The 23,854-nt window shown below is 41.2% G+C and overlaps 1 protein-coding gene across 5 annotated transcripts in view; it reads right to left on the bottom strand.

Annotated features, from left to right (window-relative positions):
• Positions 1–23,854, bottom strand: part of TP63 (tumor protein p63) — a 249,129-nt gene that overhangs the window by 149,061 nt on the left and 76,214 nt on the right. For 3 of the 5 annotated variants that reach the window (XM_088444795.1, XM_088444796.1, XM_088444800.1), the window contains exons 1-2: positions 4,618–4,703; positions 2,628–2,760 (exon numbers count right to left, since the gene is read on the bottom strand). In XM_088444795.1, coding sequence (XP_088300921.1) covers positions 2,628–2,760; positions 4,618–4,688 — 204 coding nt within the window. In that variant the 5' untranslated portion in view covers positions 4,689–4,703. Of the gene's footprint in view, positions 1–2,627; positions 2,761–4,617; positions 4,744–23,854 lie in introns of those variants that run through there. The other 2 variants (XM_088444792.1, XM_088444799.1) reach the window with 2 other exon arrangements.

The raw sequence follows: 23,854 nt of genomic DNA, 5'->3' as shown, positions 1-23,854 counted from the left end.
TGGTTAGTATGAAGATAAGTTGGCATATGTGTTAATAGAGTAAGTATTTAAGTATGCCAAGCAAATCTAAAGTGGTGAGAAATTTCTGAGGACTGAAGACTACTTGTAAAAGTGAAACTCTTCGTGAGTAATGATGTCTAGTTAAGTAGTTTGGGCCATCAAGAATAAGTTACAAGCAGAACATCATGTTTAGGGTATTGGATCGCCTTAAGGATTGGAGACGCTTTAGGAGGAATTCTAAACTTGCAACACAAAAGGATGGTACATAATGAAACAGGAATATGTAAAGGTAGCTGTCACTTAATAATGTAATTTTAGTAAAAATTTTATTACATCACAGTTGGCTTTAATTAATCCAGTCAACCAGAATTTGTTACTCAGTATAGTCATGATAAATTAAACTATTCTTAGTTCCAAAAATGGACACACACTCTGATGCTGCAGCAATAAACCTTCTATCGACAGAGGGTGTCATGTGTGTATACTTAACATAACTATCTTTAACCATAACTATAATAAAGATATGGACACAAAGATTTGGCAGATTAATTATGTCAGCTATTTATTTAAAACTGTAAACAAAGGAGAAGAAAAAAGGTACAGATATGCCCAGCTATATTGCTGCTGATGGTGCGGTGATTCGCCGCACTCATAACGCGAGACAATCCATGGTGTGATCGCAGTGCACGCCATAGTGTAGCATATGCAGGTGTAGGGAATCGCATGGTGTGATGCGTGTGCATGTTTGTGGAGCGATCAGCCACAATGTAACTGGGCGCATCTGTATGGTGGCAAACAAAAGACCATCAGCATAAGCACAATCCAACAATGCCCAATAACCAACCAAACCAGTGCACTGCAGGTAGAAATTACCCAAGATGCATCAACACAATTTCAAGACAAACAAAGGTAACCACTCAGCCTTCTACCTTGACTACCCTCCCAGTAGGGTGGTGATGCTGCCCCTGTCAGGGTAGTGCAGCCAACTAAACAACCAATGAAGGTGAGCACAACCAAAACATTTACAACTTCAACTGGGACTGGTGACCTGCCGTTCCTCTCCGTCTAAAGAGAAAACAGCCAACACAACAAACCACCAAATCAAACTCAAACATAAAGGGGGTTGGAGGGTCATAAGTAATCAACAAAAGAGGCTTTGGCCAAGCAAGCCAAAGCCTTAAATACAAACACACCCCCTTAACTTGATAGGACGGCACTCTACATGTGTGTACACACACCGGCCTGCCCCAGTCTAGAGGTTTAAACCACCTCATTCTTATTCCAATCATTGGTTCTCCTTATTGGGTGTCTGCAGTCCTGATGATGATCCTACTGAAAGCAACATCATCATTATTATGTTAGTAAATGTGGTCAGATGATGAAACTAGATTTTAATCTAGATTTTGTCACAGAGCTTTAATTTACTTGTATTTTTCAGGACATTCTTGGTTCACAACGATTTTGGTTTAATTCCCTTGGTGTGTGATACCGTGTATCATGAAGAAATAAATCATGTGTCAGCAGTGTGTCACAACAACTAAAAAGTTGGGATGTAGTGACAGAGGTGAATAAAAGACTTGCAAATAGAGAGTCTTCCTGTCTGCTGAATCAATAAAGAAATGCATTAGACTGGCTAATCTTAGAGTTGAATAGGGTAATTCTTCCCACCTCTCTAGCTCACAAAGGGCTCTATTTACTACAATCCGCATATTGAATGCGGATTGTAGTGTGATATTACCGAGTGAATTCGCATTGCGAATTCAGGCAATATCACAGGGATTTACTATAAATCCCTTACAGGGACAGAGCTTGCGATACATCTTTCTAAATCTTTTACAGATTCAACAGTTCTATGATTTTTGCTTACTAATAAAGAATCGAAAAGATGTCTGTCCCTTTTTTGCGTTTTTGAAAAACTGGTGTTTTATTGTATAGACACCTGTAGCTCAGTAAATAATTATAAAAAAATCAATTTTTTTATAAAAAAAAAAATTAAATAAAATTGTTTATTTAGAATTTCACAATAGTAATGGTTGGTGCCTTCAACATCTAAATACTGGTACAACTGTATAGCAGTTCCATGCTACTAGAACATCCATTTATATAATTTATACATGATATACTGTATTCCTTCCTTGTACAACAGGCTAAACAAGCTGGTTGTGTTTATGTAAGACAGCCTACCCATTCTGCAAACGCATAATCATTTTATTGATGTGTCTTATCTGTCTGCATTATATTTTTTCACTGTTGATAGAGGGATGAGACTACATTGGCAACTGGCGTTAGGTAGACTAAAGTGTACATTATAACAAAGGACTGTGAAAACATAAGTGTTATTGGAGAAAGTTGAAACACTGAGATCTTTTGTGAAAATCGAAAGGATTTGAAGCTTTTGTTGCTCGCACTGCAGAGGAACTAACTTCATTCAGAAATCTGGGTGTGTTTGTGTGCTTTAATATTTTATGAATGTGAACTAATGTTTTCACAAGCTCTAGTCACGAATCTAAATGCAAAGGAAAAAAAAATAAATTAAAAATATAAAATAAATCACGTCCTGGTCTACAAAGCAACTTAGGGTAAGTCGTTATTGTGAATGGTGCATAAAGTTTCTGCCAATCACTCACCCACATCGTATCAGTCAGATCACAGTCCTGCATCCTGATACAGTCCATGCTAATTTCAATCTTATTTGTAGGACCTTTCTCTGTTGCATCACTTGTAAAATTCAAGTCAATGGGTTGTACAGGATGCATTGGTCTATAAAAGAATAATGAAAATAATATTTTTATTTACTGTACATGAACAACTGAATACCTTTCCTTATGCTGGGCATACACGGCAAGATAAAATGTCTGTCAGACCGACAGACATTTTATCTGGCTGGCTGACAGCCGCAGATGTCCGTGGCATACACTGTGAGAGAAATCTCACAGTGTATAGCCCGACATCTGCGCTCCGCCCCCGGGGGAGGAGACATTTCCCTGTTCCTTCAGTAGGAAGGAACACAGGAAATGTGTGTCTGTCGGCCGCGCTGGGCATACACTGCCCGATGCGGCCGACAGTTACCGGGTAAATATCGCATCGGACGGGCATGCTGGACAATCCAGCATGCCCGACCGAGCAATATTTAACCCTCGGTCGCCCCCCCCCCCATGCTACAATTATCGCGGCAATCCACGGATATCGGGCGGATCGTCCCGGTAATTGCAGCGTGTATGGCCAGCATTAGATGGAAAATCTATGGCAATTTAAATTGTATCCTTAAAAAAATAAATACAGTGTAGCTGATGCAGAGCTGAATGCAATTCAATTTGCAGAGCATGTTTTCGCTCTTCACATGCAAGTACAGGTGAATCATAGTAGTACACAAACCGAGGGCATCTCCACTTTCAACTAAAGGGGCATAACTGGGCTGTAATTGGGTGTTTTCATCTAGACTAAGTTCTGTGTGGGCATGATGACGGACCTGCGGCCTATGAAGGTTTGTGCATACATTTACTTATGTTTGTTTTCCGCCTGATCTTTTGCGTCAGGGATAGGGCTTTATTGGAGCACAGTAGAACTGCATATAGGACAATGGTATTTAAGTAGCACAATACGCTGGAATATTATGTAATCCCGTACACAGCAGTCACTTGTACAAAGAGGCCATGGGGTATACATCATTTTTCAAAGCCACCTTTTTTTGGCGGCAAGCGTCAGGAGTTAAATCAGGGGAAAAGGGGCCTTCTAATTTAGTCTATGGAGATAAAGACTACACATCCCAGGATCCCCAAAAAGTGAATTAAAATAAATCTACAGGTAGCCTTTTGGCTACATTCTGCAGAAATGACCAGGACCGCAACCCTCACCGGCAATGGCTCCTGCACTTACGTGGCCCTGGCTCCTAAAGGAGAAGTGAAATTATATTTTTGCGATTATTTCACTTCTTACACATGGCAGTGATGGGCGCCCCTGTCCCTGTGGGTGATTATAGTACATCCATACAAGCTAAAATTTCTTTTTGCCGCAAACAGCAGCGATAAAAAATTATAATTATCGGGCTTAAAACCCGATAATTAGTGTATATGTCCCTTAGCATGATATTAATAACAGTTTAATTTTAGATTAAGTAGTTCTCATTTTTCTCATTGGATGTGTGGTACTAAGAGTACTATCATAGTTGAAAATATTATTTCATCAATGTTATTGGTGATTCTTTTACTGCATGCTTTTTTTTAAAGGTATCCTTAATGGTCTTTATTGAAATCCCTAATTAAATGCCATTAAATGCCACTTGGGTGTTGGCAATGTGTTCGCAAAACACACTTCCCCTCTCTAGGGATGCTGAGGTAGCCAGCGGCGCTGGAGCTCATACCTGGCAACTCTGTAAAAAGTTGAGGTCATGTGCGGTTGTTGGTAAAATGTAGCTTGTCAGGGGTAGATTAATTTAGCTGTGAGGTTCTAACAGACTGTTGCATGATGTCACATCATAGAACATTAGTCTTGTTACTCAGGTGCAATAGAGGTGCAAAGAAAGGTAATTGAGGATTGACCTATCTTTATACCTGGATATGTGAGCAGCTGAACATCGCACAAAAAAATAAAACAAAAAACACAAACAAAATAACTTACCCTAGAAATTCCCAAAGGCGATCAAATACTCCAGAGCTTTTATTTTCGGAACCGTGTGAGGTCTGAGACATGGCTGCACGATAATACCTTTCTTTACAGGAAAAATGAGCCGAAGTGTCCACAAACCTTCACAGGAGAAAAGGTTTGTGAGTGAACATCAATGACAACACTGTGGATTTACACACAACAAATAAATAATATAGTATGTACACCACAGTAGCTTTCCATGACATTTACTGTACAGATTATTAACACAGTAAAAAATAACTCTGTATGTTCTAGCCCAGCTTGTCTACTGTCTTTGAGTTACAGAGCCAGAAAATAAATCTTTAAACCAAAGATAAACGGATAGATAAGTTAATATAAGAATAAATAAGGTTTGGAAAAAGGGAGAAGGATACATAAAATTGACAAAGGAAACAAGGACTTGAGTGATTGAAGAGGAGCACTCATGTGGGAGTGTTGAAAGAAGGAGCGACAGTGACCATTAATGGGAGAGGTGAAACGGAGTGAGGTGCTTTAGCTATACATTACATTATAATATCGGTTGACTGAAGGCATATTCAGGGTACATGTCAGGATCTACCAGTTACATGAAGGAGCAGTATGGATGAGAATATAAGAAGAGACCTGCAGTAAAGGAAACTAATTGTATGTACTGTTGGTGGCTGTCTCATGCGGTATATCCTATGCGCAGTACTTTTATTGCAGTGGCGCTCAGGGTTTAGCAGTACTGGCACCTTTTTTGGTCTTATTTTTAGTTCTTATAAGTAGCTCCAGACACAGGGAGTAATCCGTGAAATCATTTCAGAAATGAATAAAATAAGCATAGTCACATTTATCCTGAGTGTGGAAGGTGATATAAATTATGTATCATCTTGTAACTATGGGCATCTGCACCTTATTTTCATAGAAAAGAAAATCTGTTTATACTGTACATCTTTATCTTTGCACCTACATTATATTCTTCCTAGTCTGTAGGTGGTAATGTATAATGTAATTAGCTTGATTGCTTCTTCAAGTATGAACTGAAACTTTAGTAAAACATAAGGGCTGATGAAGAGCTGAATGTACGCCTGCTTACGGGACACATATGGAGCACATCTTACGTCTTTTCTCTGTAATATTCAGAAGAAGAGAGAAAGCACAGATTTGTCTTCTTACATGGCGCACATGTGGAAATTTATAAAAATTCAATTCTTTATTAGATATACATTAAAAGATTCCAATCGGAACAGATTACAGCTAAATAAATGTTAAAAAAAGTGAAATAAAGTGTGATTGTGTGACTATTTGTAATAAAGATGTGATAATAAGACGCGCGTTTCGCTGATTAGCTTCTTCAAGGCAAAAAAGAAGACAAATCTTTGCTTTCTCTCTTCTTATGAATATTACAGTACTCCTTTGTCGATTGGCAGCACCCCCGTTCTTCATCTGAATAATATCTATGATAATAAAAAATATGGGGTTACTATAAATATCACTGTGAAATGTGTGCAGATGTACATATCCCTTTGTACTGTATGTCTTTTCTCACTTCGCATGCTCCAGAACCAAGCTTTAGCGCAAGTACCTGCGATGCAGAACAGCGCGCATTTCAGCTGCATCTCCACATGCATCCTCAATTGCGAGTGAAGGGATGCAACTGTGCTGTAGCAGGGAACTCTGATTCAGGCAAAGGTCAGAAAGACAATTGCAGACTATGTAGTGTCGGCCAGAAGCATAACTATGCCTGTTTCAAACGCATCATTTGCACCAAGTATAGGGTCCATACTAGTGTGCACTGATGATGTTGATAATGGGTGTGAAGCCAAGCGTTCAAAAAGAAGTGGATCACTCGCAAAGATGAATACTACTCTGCATACGGACGAATATATGCATTTTCTCCATATATGCAACTTAGGAGCCTCTGTGGCTGAGTTGTGTTGAACTCTGCACCAAGGGCCTGATTCAGAGCCAGTCGCTCTGACAGAGCGCTCGCTCTGAATCAGGGCCGGGTTTTTTTTTTAGAAAGGCCTCCTGGCCGTTCGCATAGCTGTGGGTGACCACCCACAGCTATAGCGAGCGGCCATGATGATGGTCACGATGGTCAAGACCATTGCGACCATTGGGTTTGCAACAAGACCCTTGTGGTAGGGTCTCGTGGCCACAAGCCTCAGAGAGATTTCGGCTATAACAGAGCCGGAATCTCTCCACTGACATCACTTGTGATGTCAGTGGGGCCGCCCCCAAACGACAGGCGTTCTCATGGGAACGCCTCCGTTTGGGCAGCCACCCTCCCAGCCCACCCACCAAAGGGGGCGAGCTGTCACTCAACATCGACAGCTCGCCCCCTTTGTTGCGAGACCCCGAGCGACGGAGTGCCCGTCGCTAGCCGGGTCTCGCGCATGCGCACGACTGAGCCGGCTCCGTCGTGCGCATGCGCTGTGGGCCACCATCAACCCGGTTGCGAGCGCTCAGTGCTTGCGACTGGGTCAGAATCAGGCCCCAAGCCCCTTAAGTACAAAGACATAGCAAAGTAATGAATAAAACCAGTCCTCACCAATATATAGCACAGCATTATCATTTCCTGCCAAACAAAACAGTTTCGCAAACTAAATTTTATTTTTCCTTTGTACTAACAACAGGTGTTTGCACTTCTTGCATTAAATTCCTTGACATTAAGACAAATGCATTCTCTTTAATGGTGCTCCTGATACTGTAAAAATGACACCATCAGATATTCTTCTCGTGTCCATAACAGATGCATTAAATAATATGGCATTAGTTATTTGGTGATGGGAGGCTCATGTCTTATTTATCACTAATGTCTGTGGTTAAACCTTCTTACACTGTGACACTTCACTGGCTTATTTCTTGGGGTGATTGAAATCCTGGTAGGGTTAGAGACTGTTAGCTGACCCTTTGCTTTGGCCTGAGAAAGCCTTTGGCTATATTGAAGGCACTATGACCTACTGCCTGAACTCTGAGCTTACTAATCACAGTAGGCAGAGAGCCAGAGGCTTTGCAACAAATCTCTTTCATCACTTTAGAAGGCAACAGATAGAACCAGTGCATAAGAAAAATAAAATAAAGATCAGCCATCGTCCTATGTACAGCAGAGAAAGTATCTCAGTATAAACTATAGAGATATTATAAGTCACTGAACAGTTGATCATACTGGACAGAGTTTAAGGCTATTAAGACATTAATATAAATTATCACGCTGCTTTTCAGGCCAGAAAATGTAATTATATACAGTCATATACAATGTTGCAAATGTATGATGTGCATTTGGTTTTTTTAGTGACAGTGCGTCTATTTTTCCAATAGCATGTCACAAGAAAGCCCACCCATTTATCACTTTGGAAAACATTTATATGTGGGCATTTTGTGAGACCATTTGCTGGAGACGGTTGTCTATTACATTTATATTACACTGGTATCTGTGTGCATGGAAATGCAACCAGTTGTTGCAGAAGGCATTCCACTGAATATACCTCTATATACCAATATTAGATTTCCCATTCCTTAAAAGACATGTAAACATACATATATATTTGTGAAGGGACATTGGCTCTTTGGCCGCCTGCTAAAACATAAACACCCCCTAAAGCTTTTATACATATTTCATCCCACAACACATGCATATGGGTACACAGTTAGGTGCTTCATTGCTCTTAGTGATCATTCCGTGAAGAGGGCACCAAGAGCATAATTATAGTGGACTCAGGGAGTGCCATTGCTATGGGGCCTGAAGGCTTAGAGGACCCAGCTCCAGGGCTTACCTCCCCTGTAACCAGCTCACATTGGGGGAGATGCACTAGGCCTTGGAGAGTGATAATGTGAAGCGTGATAAAGCACCAACCAATCAGCTCCTAACTGTCATTTTTCAAACAGCCTGTAAACTGACAGGAGCTGATTGGTTGGTACTTTATATCTCTCCACTTTATCACTCTCTAAGGCTTAGTGCATCTCCCCCTTTAGCATTAGTGTTTAACAGTGTACAAACTACTCATCAAACTTCATGTGGTGTATAGAATACACTATGTCGTAGAGGTTGAATTTGGTCCAATTGTACATCAAGCCCTCCGGTCCACAAACCTTTTTTCATCATTGTTATTTCTCTTAATCACATTAATTGCATTAATATTTTATTCCACATTAGAGGAGACAAGGCTGCTGGGAAAAGCACTGCACCTCACTGGCCACATGTGGTGCACAAGTTAGTGTGGGACACTTTCAGTGAGGTGAGTTTGGCCTTTCGATGTGGGAGACCTAGATGCTTCTTTGCAGAGGCATTCAGACTATGCCAAAGTAAGGGTAGGAGATTCTTCCACAGCTCAGGTATATCTAGGGTGAATGTTTTAGTTTACCATTTGTTTAAATTTATTGGCTAGAGCTGATTAGTTGTAACACTTTCTTGGACACCAAATTTATCAAAATCAATAAAAGGTGTGACCTTTACGGCAATCTCTTGTGTCCTGGTCTTTGTTTTAATTTATTAGGTTAAAGATCTTATTACTTGGCATAGTGATCATAAACCACTGAGTGCATTACAGAAGGAGCAACATATTAAACTTCTGCAGTTGCCTAGTTCTTGAAGCACTAAGCCATGTGCATCGTCGCAAAAACTGATGAAATGGAAGAAGAAAGGCGCTTACACTGTGTGCATTAGTTGCAGCTTTGTAACTGATCTTTTTGTGTCATAATTCAGCAAACAAATCAATAAAATATGATGGATAAATCTGACATTTACTAATCCTTAGGTTATAGGCTAATTTACGTAAAAAAAAATAATATACTGTGCATTTTCTATATTCAATATACTGTAAATTTGTTGCTTATAATTTTCAAGAATTTGTAACCAACAAAATTTGTAACAATTATTCAGGAATCATTTCACAATAATTTACAAGTGTTTTTATACAAATATTGATTTGTTAACATATGTATCCACAGATCCTATCCAGATTTGTCACCATGTGTATTGGTCTGAGTTACTGAATGTCCTTCTGCCGTTTCATCTTGGATGTTATCTCGCCACCTCAAGCTCAATCTTTCCAAAAGAGAATTAATAATATTTCCACTGGCCAATAGTATTTATCAACCTTATATCTCTATCACTGTTGATAAATCAACAATCAATTCTAGCCCACAAGCTCACTGCCTAGGTGTTATCCTTAACTCTGAACTGTCTTTTGTTGCCCACATCCAAATCATGTTATATTTATCTAAAAAATATCCAGAATATGACCACATCTTACACAAGACACTGCAAATACCCTAATCCATGCACTCATTATCTCCCGCATTTATTATTGCAAAAGTCTCCTAACTGGTTCTCCCCAAAACAGATTGTCACCACTACATTCCAATTTGATGGCAGCTGCCAGGTTGATCTTCCATAAACATTAATTGTCTGCTACTCCGCTCTTTTCATCCCTCCATTGGTTACCTGTATTCTACCATATTCAATATAAAATACTTTTACTTACACATAAAGCTATTAACCAAACTACACCGACATACATCTCTTCACTAATCTTAATATATTTCCAAACCCAACCTCTCTGCTCTACACAGGACTTTTTGGGGGCTGCATCCCCTTTCTGGAATGCCCTCCCATGCAATAAGACTTTCCTCTAGTCTCCAAACCTTCAATCCTTCCCTGAAAACTCATCTCTTCAGGCAAGCTTAACAAATCCTAGAACCACCCACATTACATCCATAAGCTATCCTACCCAGTTACATCCCCTATATACAGTCCATACATAATGTTACATACTTTCTCTTCACTTTCATATCACACTGACCCCAGGCTAACATTGCTGTGTGACTGGATCATACAATCCATCAAAAACCTCTGCATTATGGTTGGGCCAATATGCAATTTGTAGCACCTATCCTTGTGTATCATATTCCTAGTTCCATATACAGTAGAAAATAAGCTTGCGAGCAGAGCCCTCTAAAAGTAACTAATAATAATTAAATATGTATTGTATTTTACAATAAATAGTAGTATGATAATCACAAGATACCAGGGAATAAAAAAACTGTTCACTTTGGTGTTCCTTTGCTTTGAAATTGTACAATAAATCTGACATAATGGATGAATCTTATGATGCTTATAGAGAATGGGTATGGATGGCCGGAAGACGGGATGCCGGTGGTCAGAAGACCGGCAGCGGCATCCCGATCTGCAAAATCCCAACAGGGGCTGGTAAGTATACTTAGCAGCACAGTCATATTAGTGCCTACAGCTATCATGTGTAAACGGACTTCTCAGACATTCTTCTAAATCACAAAAACACAAAGAGAAAGGTAAGTAGTTTTCAAGGGTGCACTGGCGACCACAACAATATCATTTAAAAGTTATAAACTTTATTGGTATGTATTAAATTTATTAATTTAATCAATTGAAATAGGTGAAATAGAAAACAAAAGAACGTGTAGGAAAGAGTATTAAAATATATGTCTGACAATACAACCGTTGTCTGTGTCGTTCCTTTTCTGTATATCACTTATCACAGTCACAGTATTTGCTTAGTGGTATTCACACACTGTTATGTCTTTGTTTCATATGTTATAGCCAGAGAGTTTAATGGAATGTAATTCCCTCACACAGGGAAAGATAGGTGTTGTGTAGTCTTAGCTATTTTTCACAATTACCAGTCAATGCTGATACTCTATTTCACTTAATTATTACACATTCTCATATCATCTATATATAGCCTCTCTCTGCTAATACAGTATAATATTCCAACTACTAACAGTTGCACTATGTGTCACTTTTATCTCCTGATTAAATGTATCCAATCAGTTCCCACTCGGTAACTGCATAAATGGGCTCTATAGTCTTAAGCTGGCCATACACCTGTGCGACCAGCATCAGATCAGATTCACCATCCGACTCCCCGAAGCTCCCTGACAGTCCTGGCGACATATTTGTTGTTTCTCTTAGCACACGATCTGTCGTCGTGTGCCTCACGCGCTCATCAGGGAAAAATTTATTGAAATGACTTGAATGGACGCACGATGCATCGCATGCACAAAATACACAATACGATCTGCACACGATAGGATGGAACATATGTACTGCACATCTGATCATACGATACATTTTAGGAGCTGCGGGAGCGTGCATCTCATCGTATCCTACTCCAAAAATACACGATTTTCACAGGATCCATCCTAAGTACTCGTGAAAATCGGGCAATCGACCCAAAATCGTGCAGGTGTATGTCCAGCTCACGCGATTTTGTCATTCGTATAATATTCTTTATTAACCACACATATTTTTTACTGTGCTATTCAAATGTATTTAAGTCCTAGTAATGAGGATTAACATCATATCCCGCACAGTTACAACTCAGTATGGATTCATTTCTATTTTTAAAATCTATTTCCATTAATCACCAATAAGGTTATGGCAGGTTAGGGCTGCGTCTGCGGGATCAGTTAGCTGCTGCTGTTCAGTCCTAGGATATTGTTGTAATCAGTGCTTATATGACAGGCTGCTCTTTCTGTGGATCCCTGGCTGCATGCGGCACTATTAATCCCCCATAAACCTCTTATATCACCGCCAATAATATCTACTAGCGGCTGCAGCACTGCAAGCCGAGTGAGCACAGGTGTAATTTGTATGCTACTATATTACCCTGTCCTCTTCCTAGGCTGTCAGTGCCTCATCACCGCTCTTAGGAGGCGGTTAAAAAGTCACCAGGAATAAAGTGTAACATGTTTCAATCTCACTGGCTCTAAGCAGCCATTGTCTATTTTAAAGATACTGGTGCAGGATTCATCCCTATCTTGATTTTGGTGCTTCTAAATCATCCAATCACTATTTATCAGGTCATTCGCAAGGATGTAGTTGTCATCCCGGTGCACACAATGACGGCAGCAAAAATCCTGGCGCCGGAATTCCGACAGCATTCAGGATCCCAGCTCCAGAATCCCGATGGCTGCGTTAGGGTTAGGTTTAGAGTTAGGGGTTAGGTACTGGGGGAGGGTTAAGGTTAGGCTGTGGGAGGGGAGGGTTAGGCTGTGGAGGGGACAGTTAGGGTAAGGCTGTGGGAGGGGAGGGTTAGGGTTTGGCTACGGGAAAGGTGGGTTAGGGTTAGAGTTAGGGGGAGGGTTAGAATACTTACCTGCATGTGTTGGAATTTCCACCATCGGGATTATGCTGCAGGATTTCTGAGTGCCTGCATTATCAGCAATGTGATGGCTTACCCAACCCCATTCTCAAGCATACCGTTCATTTTGGTGTCATACACATAGGGATAACAGAACAATTGGCAGATAATTATGAATGTGTGACCAGCAAAAGACAGAATTAATTCATTATGTTACCTTAAATTACACATTTGACTCGTATTCAAAAAGTTGTAGGACCCTAAAATAAGGGAACACAAATATAGAATACGCTGATTTGCTCCACCTCTGGGTCCAGTTAAGAGTTAAGAACATTTTCTTTAATCCACAAAGTACTTGATGATTTTGGCAAATGCTGTAACATATGAATAAAACACAAAAAAGAAAGCTTATTAAGGATGGATTACCAGGAAAAATGTAACCGAGGAGGACCATTTGTGAGCAATGTATGCTACTAACACTCCTTGATCTTGGCAGAGCACTGTGTGCTGGAATTCCCCATGCTCCGCATTGTAATACTGCACAGATTGGTAGCCATTGCTATTCAGCAGGGCACAGCTGTGCAGGGAGCAGAGGGAGGGTCTTGCTGCCAAAGACAAGATTGAGTTTGGCAATACTGTAAATATCTTGTGGAATTTCCCACTTTGAAAATGGGACCACTCTATCTCCCAATCTTTCAATGAGCATTTGCGTTTCTGCCACTTATTTTAATGTTGTATCGGAAAATAATGGTCACTAACAATTTTTATACAGCAGCTTCAAATTTATAAATTGTTTTGCACGTAGTTCATTATATAGGTACCTATTTATTAAAGTATTTTTACAGTCTATCCTCTGAAAACAGCTATTTTTGGAGGACAGCTGCAATTTTTAGTAGTGGAGCCAGTTATCAAGAGGGTACTGCCACAGGTATCAGAAATATCTGCTGTGATTCCTTTATTTCCAATTGCAAAAGCAGTCCACATAGCTTTTCATGAGGACTGCAAAAATGGTGTTTGCCGAAGTAGTATATACTTTAGTATAGATCGTTACGTTCACAGCACTGAGGTTGTGGGTTCAATTCCCACTACAGCCTTAACTGTGTGGAGTTTGTATATTCTCCCTATGCTTGCATGGTTTTCCTCCCACACTTAAAAATATACTGATAGGTTAATTGACTCACAGCTAAAATTAACCCTAGTGTGCATGTGTGTGCGTGTACATGTAGTAGGGAATATAGATTGTAAGCTCCACTGGGGCAGGGACTGATGTGACTGGCCAAATACGTTCTGTAAAGTGCTCTGGGCTCGATTCAGACCCGCTCGCTAGATGCGTTCACATGCAGCCAGCGTATGCAAATCCGGCCAACCCACAGCAAGGCAGGCGATCACATGGCAAGGCATTAGCACGCCCACTATGTCTTAGCATGTGATTGCATTGTGTTTGCAGACGCCCACCAGCCTGTCTTAAGACGACCACCTGCGCACGTAATTTCCAGGAAGTGTATGCAACCATCGGTAACATCGAGTACCATAGGATGCATACGCAGCACTTGTGGTTGACCATACACTACCGCAAGCACTGCGAGTGCTTCAGCTGCCTCTTAATTATGCACGCCTCTGAAACGACATTAAGACACTTAGGCACGCCTGCGTTCGCACCTCCACTCCCCTGCTTCTAGCGGCCAGCCCGTCACCACCCACAAACGGCTTCTCCTGTCACTCAATCAGCTGGGCTGTCTATGCGCAACGAGCGAACGCTTCCCGATCACTCGGTCTGGTTCGCGCACGCACACATGCGATGCGTGCACATGCGCAGATTGCAAACATCGGCTGGCTGCGTGCGAATGCATCCTAGCAAGCGTGTCTGAATCGGGCCTTCTGAGCGATGCTAAACCTGCAGTGCAGCACAACATGACAGGTGGGATGAATACATGTTGCACTAATTAACAAGTACCAAGTAAAAGTATACAGAACACACAATAATAACAGCCTTAATTGATAATTTCTAAGATATCTTTACATTCTATTACATTTGTGCCACAATATATTCTACATGTAATTGATCTTAGACTGCTCAATTGCTTTTATATTTATTTAGCGGCCAGGGTACGGCCGTCTTAGGCAGTCTGTGGACAGTCCACTATTGCTTTTTCGTCAATACCAGAACAATAACATGTACAAGCATTTAATCAGAATTATGCAGAAGGATGACATTGGGGTAGGGCTTGAATGATTATATACATGGTATGGGTAAGTAGTGGGAATTTGAAGCATCAAATATAATTTGACTGTAAAATATGACAAACTGAAGGAAAAAGCTATCTATTGTATTTCCAAAAATAAATGTAGCTGTGTGTCCAAAGAAATACATATAAATCACTTATAAATAACATTATGTGCCATATGCAAACTTGTGGTTCCAATGGCAACCTGAATCAGAATAATACCTTTTTTTCACCAAAACCCTGGGTCCGACCTGGGTTTTCAGACATGGTTCCAACCCAGGTCAGACACCGTTTACACATCACCATCGATCTGAGTTATTCTCAGGTCAGCCCTGTTCACACTGAACCTGGGTCTGCCCTACTAAACTTGTGAGGTCATAGAAAGTGGGAGGTGACTGGTCCACAAACAAATATTAGCTCATTTTAGGCATGACCCAGGTCGGATAACCCGGGTTGCGCCGTTTACACTGCACCATTACCCAGGTCCATCCTGGGTCCGACCCTGGTAGCTACCTGGGTTGGATTGCCATGTCACTTGACCCAGGTTATTTTTCAGGGACCCTTTTACACTAAGCTGCGACCCGGGTAGACCCAGCAATAACCCAGGCTTTTGTTCTGGTGTTAGTTAACAATGGACTACACTGTTAATGATTGCAACTTCAATAAAGTCCATGTACTGTTGGGTGGCGCTTTAGATAAAATTTTAAAACCATTGCTAAAATGTTATTTCTCGATTTATAATGTGAGACATGATTGTGCAATCAAGAACCATATGTTAATCTTACATACCATCCCAAATATGGCGTGACTGCCCCAATGTGGGAGGTTGGCCCATCGTCCTGGGATTGAACAATCATCCCGATTTTGCCGCACATAGTCAGCAGTGATATGCGGTGAGGTCAATAGCTGGGGATGCACAAGTGTATAAAAACACAGTTTTTATATCAAAACTCTGGAGCATGACAGGGAGTATGATAGGGGAGGGAGTATGACAGGGGAGGCTCTGCCTACCCTGACTGCAAGTCCCTGACAGCCAGTGCAATCACTCACTCCCCAGCATGCTGCTGCCATGACGTGTCCTTGCTTAAACTCTTACAATGTTTGGAGGTATGCATAAATACATTTTCAAAGTAAAATTCATGAATCTGGGGCTTGAAGGACTGGATCCTCCCAATAAATGAAAGTGTGTGGCTAAACTTTCATTTATTGGGAAAAGCAGGCATATCACTTCCATCTTCAGTTAATTTTCTAAGGATATCCGTGCTTGAGGATAATTTTTTTTAAAACAAGGACAACATATAAAATAAAAACAATTAACAAACACAAAAATGAATGTCTGTATGATGTACGGTAATTTATTGGCTGATTACAATAATAATGTCAATAAGTTATAATCGACAACATACTGTACAGTATGAGACCCTGAGGGAAAACTTGTTAACTAGCGTTCATATCCAGATTGATGTCATCTAGGTAGAGATCACATCTTATATAAAAACTAAATTGATATAATAGAAATAGCGGCATATTAATATTTTATAATAATTCTAAAAGTATTTTCATATAAAAAAACTTAAATATCATCCTACTTTTATTTTCAACTCAATAAATAACATTAATGTTTACTCATGTTCACCTGAATGTTACTAATGTAACAGTTTTAATAAAGCAACTTCCTTATAAATGAGCAGCAAAACAGTCTCTTTATACTATTCATGTATCAGAGCTATATAGTGGACCTTATGTGTACCGACACAGAGCTCTCCTTTATTAATATACTGTATCAGTTAAGACACATATCATTGTGTATTATGAGTTAGAGCGGTTTTATGGTACCCAATTGAGTTTCACTCTGGAATTAGCGTTAATCAAGCAGATTCTATACTGACATACCGTCTATGCTCTGGATCTTTACTACGTCTTTAATCATAAATGAGCATTTCCTGCTCTGATATTCCCTTTTTTGCTTAAAGCCTCAAAAGCTGGAAGTTGCCAACATCGATGGTGCCAGGTACGGTTCGGAGAATGAAGGTGTCAGAATATAGTCAGTAAACTGATAAATATTATGACGCGTTTCAATGTCAACACCTTCCTCAGTAGGAATCTGATTTTTGTTCAATTCATCAAACTTACATTCAGAAAATAATCCTAGCTGTCTGTTTTTGAACATATTCATGGAAAATTTGTACCAGTGGAAAATTTGACCTTTCAGCTTCATGAAAGTTTTGTTTTAGGTCAAAAAGAGAATAGGTTTCTGATACATTTATTTTATTTATGTATTTATTAATTAACATTTACATATATTGCGTCAGCATATTACATCATGGCACTTTACATTTTGGAGCATAACAGTAATTAAACAAGACTGGGTAATAACAGACAGACAAACAGGTAAAAGGACCCTGCTTGTAAGCCTGCAATCTGTAGGGAAATAGGCATTGATTCATAGGGATAAGTGCTACATATTGAATATTGGTCAAGCCACACTGCAGAAGATCTTGGTGTGTTGTATGATTGGGATGTAGTTATGGTCTCAATACCGACATCCGAATCCCGACAAGGGATTTAGGATAGGTGTCGAAATACCGACGCCTATCTTAATAGAACGCTGGACCAAACGAGGTAAGTCTGGGCGCCCTTAGAGTTAGACTGTTTGTCAATCCACAAATTCACTCAGTTAATTTCTGCAAAGCAAATCTGCCTATCTATCAGTGGTTCTTCTCCTTCAGAGAAACACCTCCCCAAGAACAAGCAAAACTGCTGATGGGGATTGAAAGAGAGCATGGTGGACATACCGAGATGAAAATATATATTCGCTGCCTTAAAGCCCCTACACACGGAACGATATAGCTGACGATCCGACGCATTGGAACGATAAAACAGCTATATCGCTCTGTGTGTATGCATGATATCGTGCATTGAATGTTCCCATTGAGTCGTCCATCGCTTCGCCTGATCTTTCTGCATGTTCAAAAGATCTGGCGAATCATCTGACGATTTCATGCAGTACTATGGGGGGGGCGGCACATCAGGCGGTCAGGCACCGGAACGCCCCATGTGTAGGGACCGCCCAATATGTCAACCCTCGGATTATCGGTCGCATCGGTGCCTACATATTGTATCGTGTGAATGCTGGCAGACCGAAATTTCAGGCAGCTCTCCCGGACTCACTGAAGAGCAGGCTACTGTTCTGCATGCCACCAACTTCCCTTGTGGAATTGTGAACCTGAATCAGATAAGGGAATAGAGTAAGATAGACCAAGTAAATTGTATACTTCGAGAAACCTTGTTGCAATGCAAGAGGTGCAAAAACATAATTTTCTTTTTGCATGTAGGGTAAATACTGGCTACTTTTGCATGTAGCCCACAATTGCTGGGTAGCTTTATTTTTACACTGTTATTTTAATTGTCAGTTTGGACAGACCCCTCCCAAATCTAAATCTCTTTGCACATTTTACATCTTCCCCACCTGCAGTGCAACATGGTTTTACGAAGATGCACAGTTACTTGCTCTTTCAGAATGTATTTCCAAATCTGAATCAGGCCCTGTGTGTGGGGGAATTGGAGGTGGGGAGTTGCTTGATGACATGATGAAGAGCTTGGGTACAAAAAAAACTATCTTCCAAACTAAGTGGATTTGGAAAGAGCCACAACCACCTAAAATAGCTACACAAACCTCAAACATATAGGAACACTTTTAGGTAGTGCAGCTCAATCATCCCTTACTATACTATATCCACTATATACAGGTCCGCCAAGAGCCATGGCGGGCCTCGGTAATAGGGGGCATGGCCTGATCCCAGGAGGCGTGGCCATGACCCCTTACCGAGAAAAAAAAATATTTGCAGGTGCATAAATATTGGGACATTGACAGAATTTTCATATTTTGGCCTCTATTCACCACCACAATGGCTTTGAAATTAAACAAACAAGATGTGCTTTAACTGCAGACTTTCAGATTTAATTTGAGGGTAATTACATCCAAATCAGGTGAACGGTATAGGGATTACAATTGTTTCTATATGTGCCTCCCACTTTTTAAGGGGCCAAAAGTAATGGGACTATCAACTTAAAAGCTATTTCATGGACAGGTGTGGGCTATTCCCTCATCATTTCATTATCAATTAAGCAGGTAAAAGGTCTGGAGTTGATTCTAGGTGTGACATTTGCATTTGGAATCAGTTGCTGTCGACTCTCAATATGAGATCCAAAGAGCTGTCACTATCAGTGAAGCAAGCCATCATTAGGCTGAAAAATCAAAACAAACCCATCAGAGAGATAGCAAAAACATTAGGTGTGGCCAAATCAACTGTTTGGAACATTCTTAAAAAGAAAGAACGCACCGGAGAGCTCAGCAACACCAAAACACCCGGAAGACCATGGAAAACAACTGTGGTGGATGACAGAAGAATTATTTCCCTGGTGAAGAAAAACCCCTTCACAACAATTGGCCAAATCTAGAACACTCTCCAGGAGGTAGGTGTAAATGTGTCAAAGTCAACAATCAAGAGAATACTTCACAAGAGTGAATATAGAGTGTTCACCACAAGATGTAAACCATTGGTGAGCCACAAAAACAGGAAGACCAGATTAGAGTTTGCCAAACAACATCTAAAAAAGCCATTACAGTTCTGGAACAACATCCTATGGACAGATGAGACAAAGATCAACTTGTACCAGAGTGATGGGAAGAGAAGAGTATGGAGAAGGAAAGGAACTGCTCATGATCCAAAACATACCACCTCATCAGTGAAGCATGGTGGTGGTAGTGTAATGGCGTGGGCATGTATGGCTGCCAATGGAACTGGTTCCCTTATATTTATTGATGATGTGACTGCTGACAAAAGCAGCAGAATGAATTCTGAAGTGTTTTGGGCAATATTATATGCTCATATTCAGTCAAATGCTTCAGAACTCATTGGACGGCGCTTCACAGTGCAGATGGAAAATGACCCGAAGCACACTGCAAAAGCAACCAAAGAGTTTTTTAAGGCTAAAAAGTGGAATGTTATGCAATGGCCAAGTCAATCCCCTGACCTGAATCAGATTGAGCATGCATTTCACTTGATGAAGACAAAACTGAAGGGAAAATGCCCCAAGAACAAGCAGGAACTGAAGACATTTGCAGTAGAGGCCTGGCAGAGCATCACCATGGATGAAACCCAGCGTCTGGTGATGTCTATGCGTTCCAGACTTAAGGCTGTAATTGCCTGCAAAGGATTTGCAACAAAGTATTAAAAAGTGAAAGTTAGATTTAGGATTGTTTAGTTTGTCCCATTACTTTCGGCCCTTAAAAAGTGGTAGGCACATATAGAAACAATTGTAATTCCTACACCGTTCACCTGATTTGGATCTAATTACCCTCAAATTAAATCTGAAAGTCTGCAGTTGGAGCACATCTTGTTTTTTTCATTTCAAAGCCATCGTGGTGGTGAATAGAGGCCAAAATATGAAAATTCTGTCAATGTTCCAATATTTATGCACCTGACTGTATATATATATATATATTAGGGGTGTGCACCGGCCACTTTTCGTGTTTTGTGTTTTGGTTTTGGATCTGGATCTTTCTTCGTGTTTTGGATCTGGATTGGTTTTGCCAAAACCACCCTTCCGTGTTTTGGGTTCTGGGTTTTGTGTTTTGGATCTGTATTTTTTTGAAAAAAAGCATAAAAACAGCTAAAATCACAGAATTTGTAGGTTTTTCTGCTCCTATGCTATTATTAACCTCAATAACCTTAATTTCCACTCATTTCCAGTCTATTCTGAATACCTCACACCTCACAATAGTGTTTTTATGTCCAAAAGGTTGCACCGAGGTAGCTGGATGACTATGCTAAGCGACACGAGTGGGCGGCACAAACACGTGACCCATCTAGGCGTGAAACTGCAGTGGCAGACAGGATGGCATTGAAAAACTAGGCCCCAAACTGTACATAATGCAAAGAAAAAAAAGAGGTGCAAGATGGAATTGTCCTTGGGCCCTCCCACCCACCCTTATGTTGTATAAACAGGACATGCACACTTTAACAAACCAATCATTTCAGCGCCAGGGTCTGCCACACAACTGTGGCTGAAATGATTGGTTCGTTTGGGCCCCCACAAAACAAGCTGGCAATTAATCTGTCCCTGCACAAACTGGCTCTACGGAGGCAAGATGTCATCCTCATCCTCCTCATCCACCGATTCCTCACTCTCTTCAGTGTGTACATCCTCATCCTCACAGAGTATTAATTCGTCCCTGCTGGAACCACAGGTCCCTCTGTACGTTCTGGAGGCTGGTCTCCCTGGAAGAGTTGATAATTCATTTTATGAACATCATCTTCTCCACATTTTGTGGAAGCAACCTCCTACGCCTTTCGCTGACAAGGTTCCCGGCTGCACTAAACACTCTTTCGGAGTACACACTGGAGGGGGGGCAACTCAGGTAAAATAGAGCCAGTTTGTACAGGGACCTCCAAATTGCTTCTTTTTCCTGCCAGTACAGGTACGGACTGTCTGACATACCTACTTGGATGCTGTCACCGATGTAATCCTTTAACAGACAGACGCACGCTTGTCGCTGCTGCTTTGAGGATTCAAGTGCGGCTACAGCCCACACAATTCACAAAGACAGAAAAAAGAAGAAGAATATTTTTATTGTTTGTGGAGCACACTTTGAGGGTTACACCACCCTTTAACAGACAGACGCACGCTTGTCGCTGCTGCTTTGAGGATGCAAGTGCGGCTACAGCCCACACAATTCACAAAGACAGAAAAAAGAAGAAGAATATTTTAATTGTTTGTGTAGAACACTTTGAGGGTGTCACCACCCTTTAACAGACAGACGCACGCTTGTCGCTGCTGCTTTAAGGATGCAGGTGCGGCTACAGCCCACACAATTCACAAAGACAGAAAAAAGAAGAATATTTTTATTGTTTGTGTAGCACACTTTGAGGGTGTCACCACCCTTTAACAGACAGACGCACGCTTGTCGCTGCTGCTTTGAGGATGCAAGTGCGGCTACATCGCACACAAGTCACAAACACATTAAAAAAATAGTTTTTTATTTTTTGGAGCACTTTGAGAGTTACACCACCCTTTAACAGACAGACGCACGCTTGTCGCTGCTGCTTTACGGATGCAGGTGCGGCTACAGCCCACACATTTCACAAAGACCGAAAAAAAAAGAACAACATTTTAATTGTTTGTGTAGCACACTGTGAGGGTGTCACCACCCTTTAACAGACAGACGCACGCTTGTCGCTGCTGCTTTAAGGATGCAGGTGCGGCTACAGCCCACACAATTCACAAAGACAGAAAAAAGAAGAAGAATATTTTTATTGTTTGTGTAGCACACTTTGAGGGTGTCACCACCCTTTAACAGACAGACGCACGCTTGTCGCTGCTGCTTTGAGGATGCAGGTGGAATCTAGACGGGATTTGGAACCGAGGACACACTACCTCCATCAATTGTCTAAATCCCACTGCACTAATGTCGGATACCGGACGCACGTCTAACACCAACATAGCAGTCAAGGCCTCAGTTATACGTTTTGCTTCAGGATGACTGCTGTCGTACTTCATCCTCATCGCTAGGGACTGTTGGAGGGTCAATTGTTTAGTAAAAGTAGTGATGTTCCTACTTCCTCTCTGGGATGATGAACAACTCCCAGCAGCAGCAACAGCACTAGGAGGAAGTGGTTCTTGATCTTTCCCTATTTTATTTTTATCGGAGAAAGTTTGGTCCTCCATTTATGTTATATTGATATATAATATACGTGCGGCTAAAGCGCACACAAACACAGAAAATATTTTTTTATTTTTGCTGGAGAGTAGTGCACTTTGTGGGTTACACCACCCTTTAAGAAATGAGCCAGCCGGCTCTTTACTTATGGGACACAGGCGCACGCTTGGCGCTGCTCCTTTGTTGATGCACGTGCAGCCACAGTGCACACAAGTCACAAACACAGAAAATATATATTTTTTTGGTTTGGAGTGTACTTTGGGGGTTACAGAGCCCTTTAACGGTCAAGCCAGCCGGCCCTTTACTTATGACACAGGCGCACGCTTGGCACTACTTTGTTGATGCACGTGCGGCTACTGCGCACACAATTCACAAACACAGAAAATAAAATTTTTTTTGGTTTGGACTGGAGTGTACTTTGGGGGTTACAGCACCCTTTAACGGTCAAGCCAGCCGGCCCTTTACTTATGACACAGGCGCACGCTTGGCACTACTTTGTTGATGCACGTGCGGCTACTGCGCACACAATTCACAAACACAGAAAATAATTTTTTTTTTGGTTTGGACTGGAGTGTACTTTCGGGGGTTACAGCACCCTTTAACGGTCAAGCCAGCCGGCCCTTTACTTATGACACAGGCGCACGCTTGGCACTACTTTGTTGATGCACGTGCGGCTACTGCGCACACAATTCACAAACACAGAAAATAATTTTTTTTTTGGTTTGGACTGGAGTGTACTTTGGGGGTTACAGCACCCTTTAACGGTCAAGCCAGCCCGCCCTTTACTTATGACACAGGCGCACGCTTGGCACTACTTTGTTGATGCACGTGCGGCTACTGCGCACACAATTCACAAACACAGAAAATAATTTTTCTTTTGGTTTGGACTGGAGTGTACTTTCGGGGGTTACAGCACCCTTTAACGGTCAAGCCAGCCGGCCCTTTACTTATGACACAGGCGCACGCTTGGCACTACTTTGTTGATGCACGTGCGGCTACTGCGCACACAATTCACAAACACAGAAAATAATTTTTTTTTTGGTTTGGACTGGAGTGTACTTTCGGGGGTTACAGCACCCTTAACGGTCAAGCCAGCCGGCCCTTTACTTATGACACAGGCGCACGCTTGGCACTACTTTGTTGATGCACGTGCGGCTACTGCGCACACAATTCAC

This window comes from Taudactylus pleione, unplaced genomic scaffold (genome assembly GCF_031769625.1).
Source record: "Taudactylus pleione unplaced genomic scaffold, aTauple2 ptg000372l, whole genome shotgun sequence".
Classification (NCBI taxonomy): Eukaryota; Metazoa; Chordata; class Amphibia; order Anura; family Myobatrachidae; genus Taudactylus; species Taudactylus pleione.
Note: the sequence above shows the minus strand (reverse complement) of the source record. Positions and strands in the feature narration are given on the sequence as shown.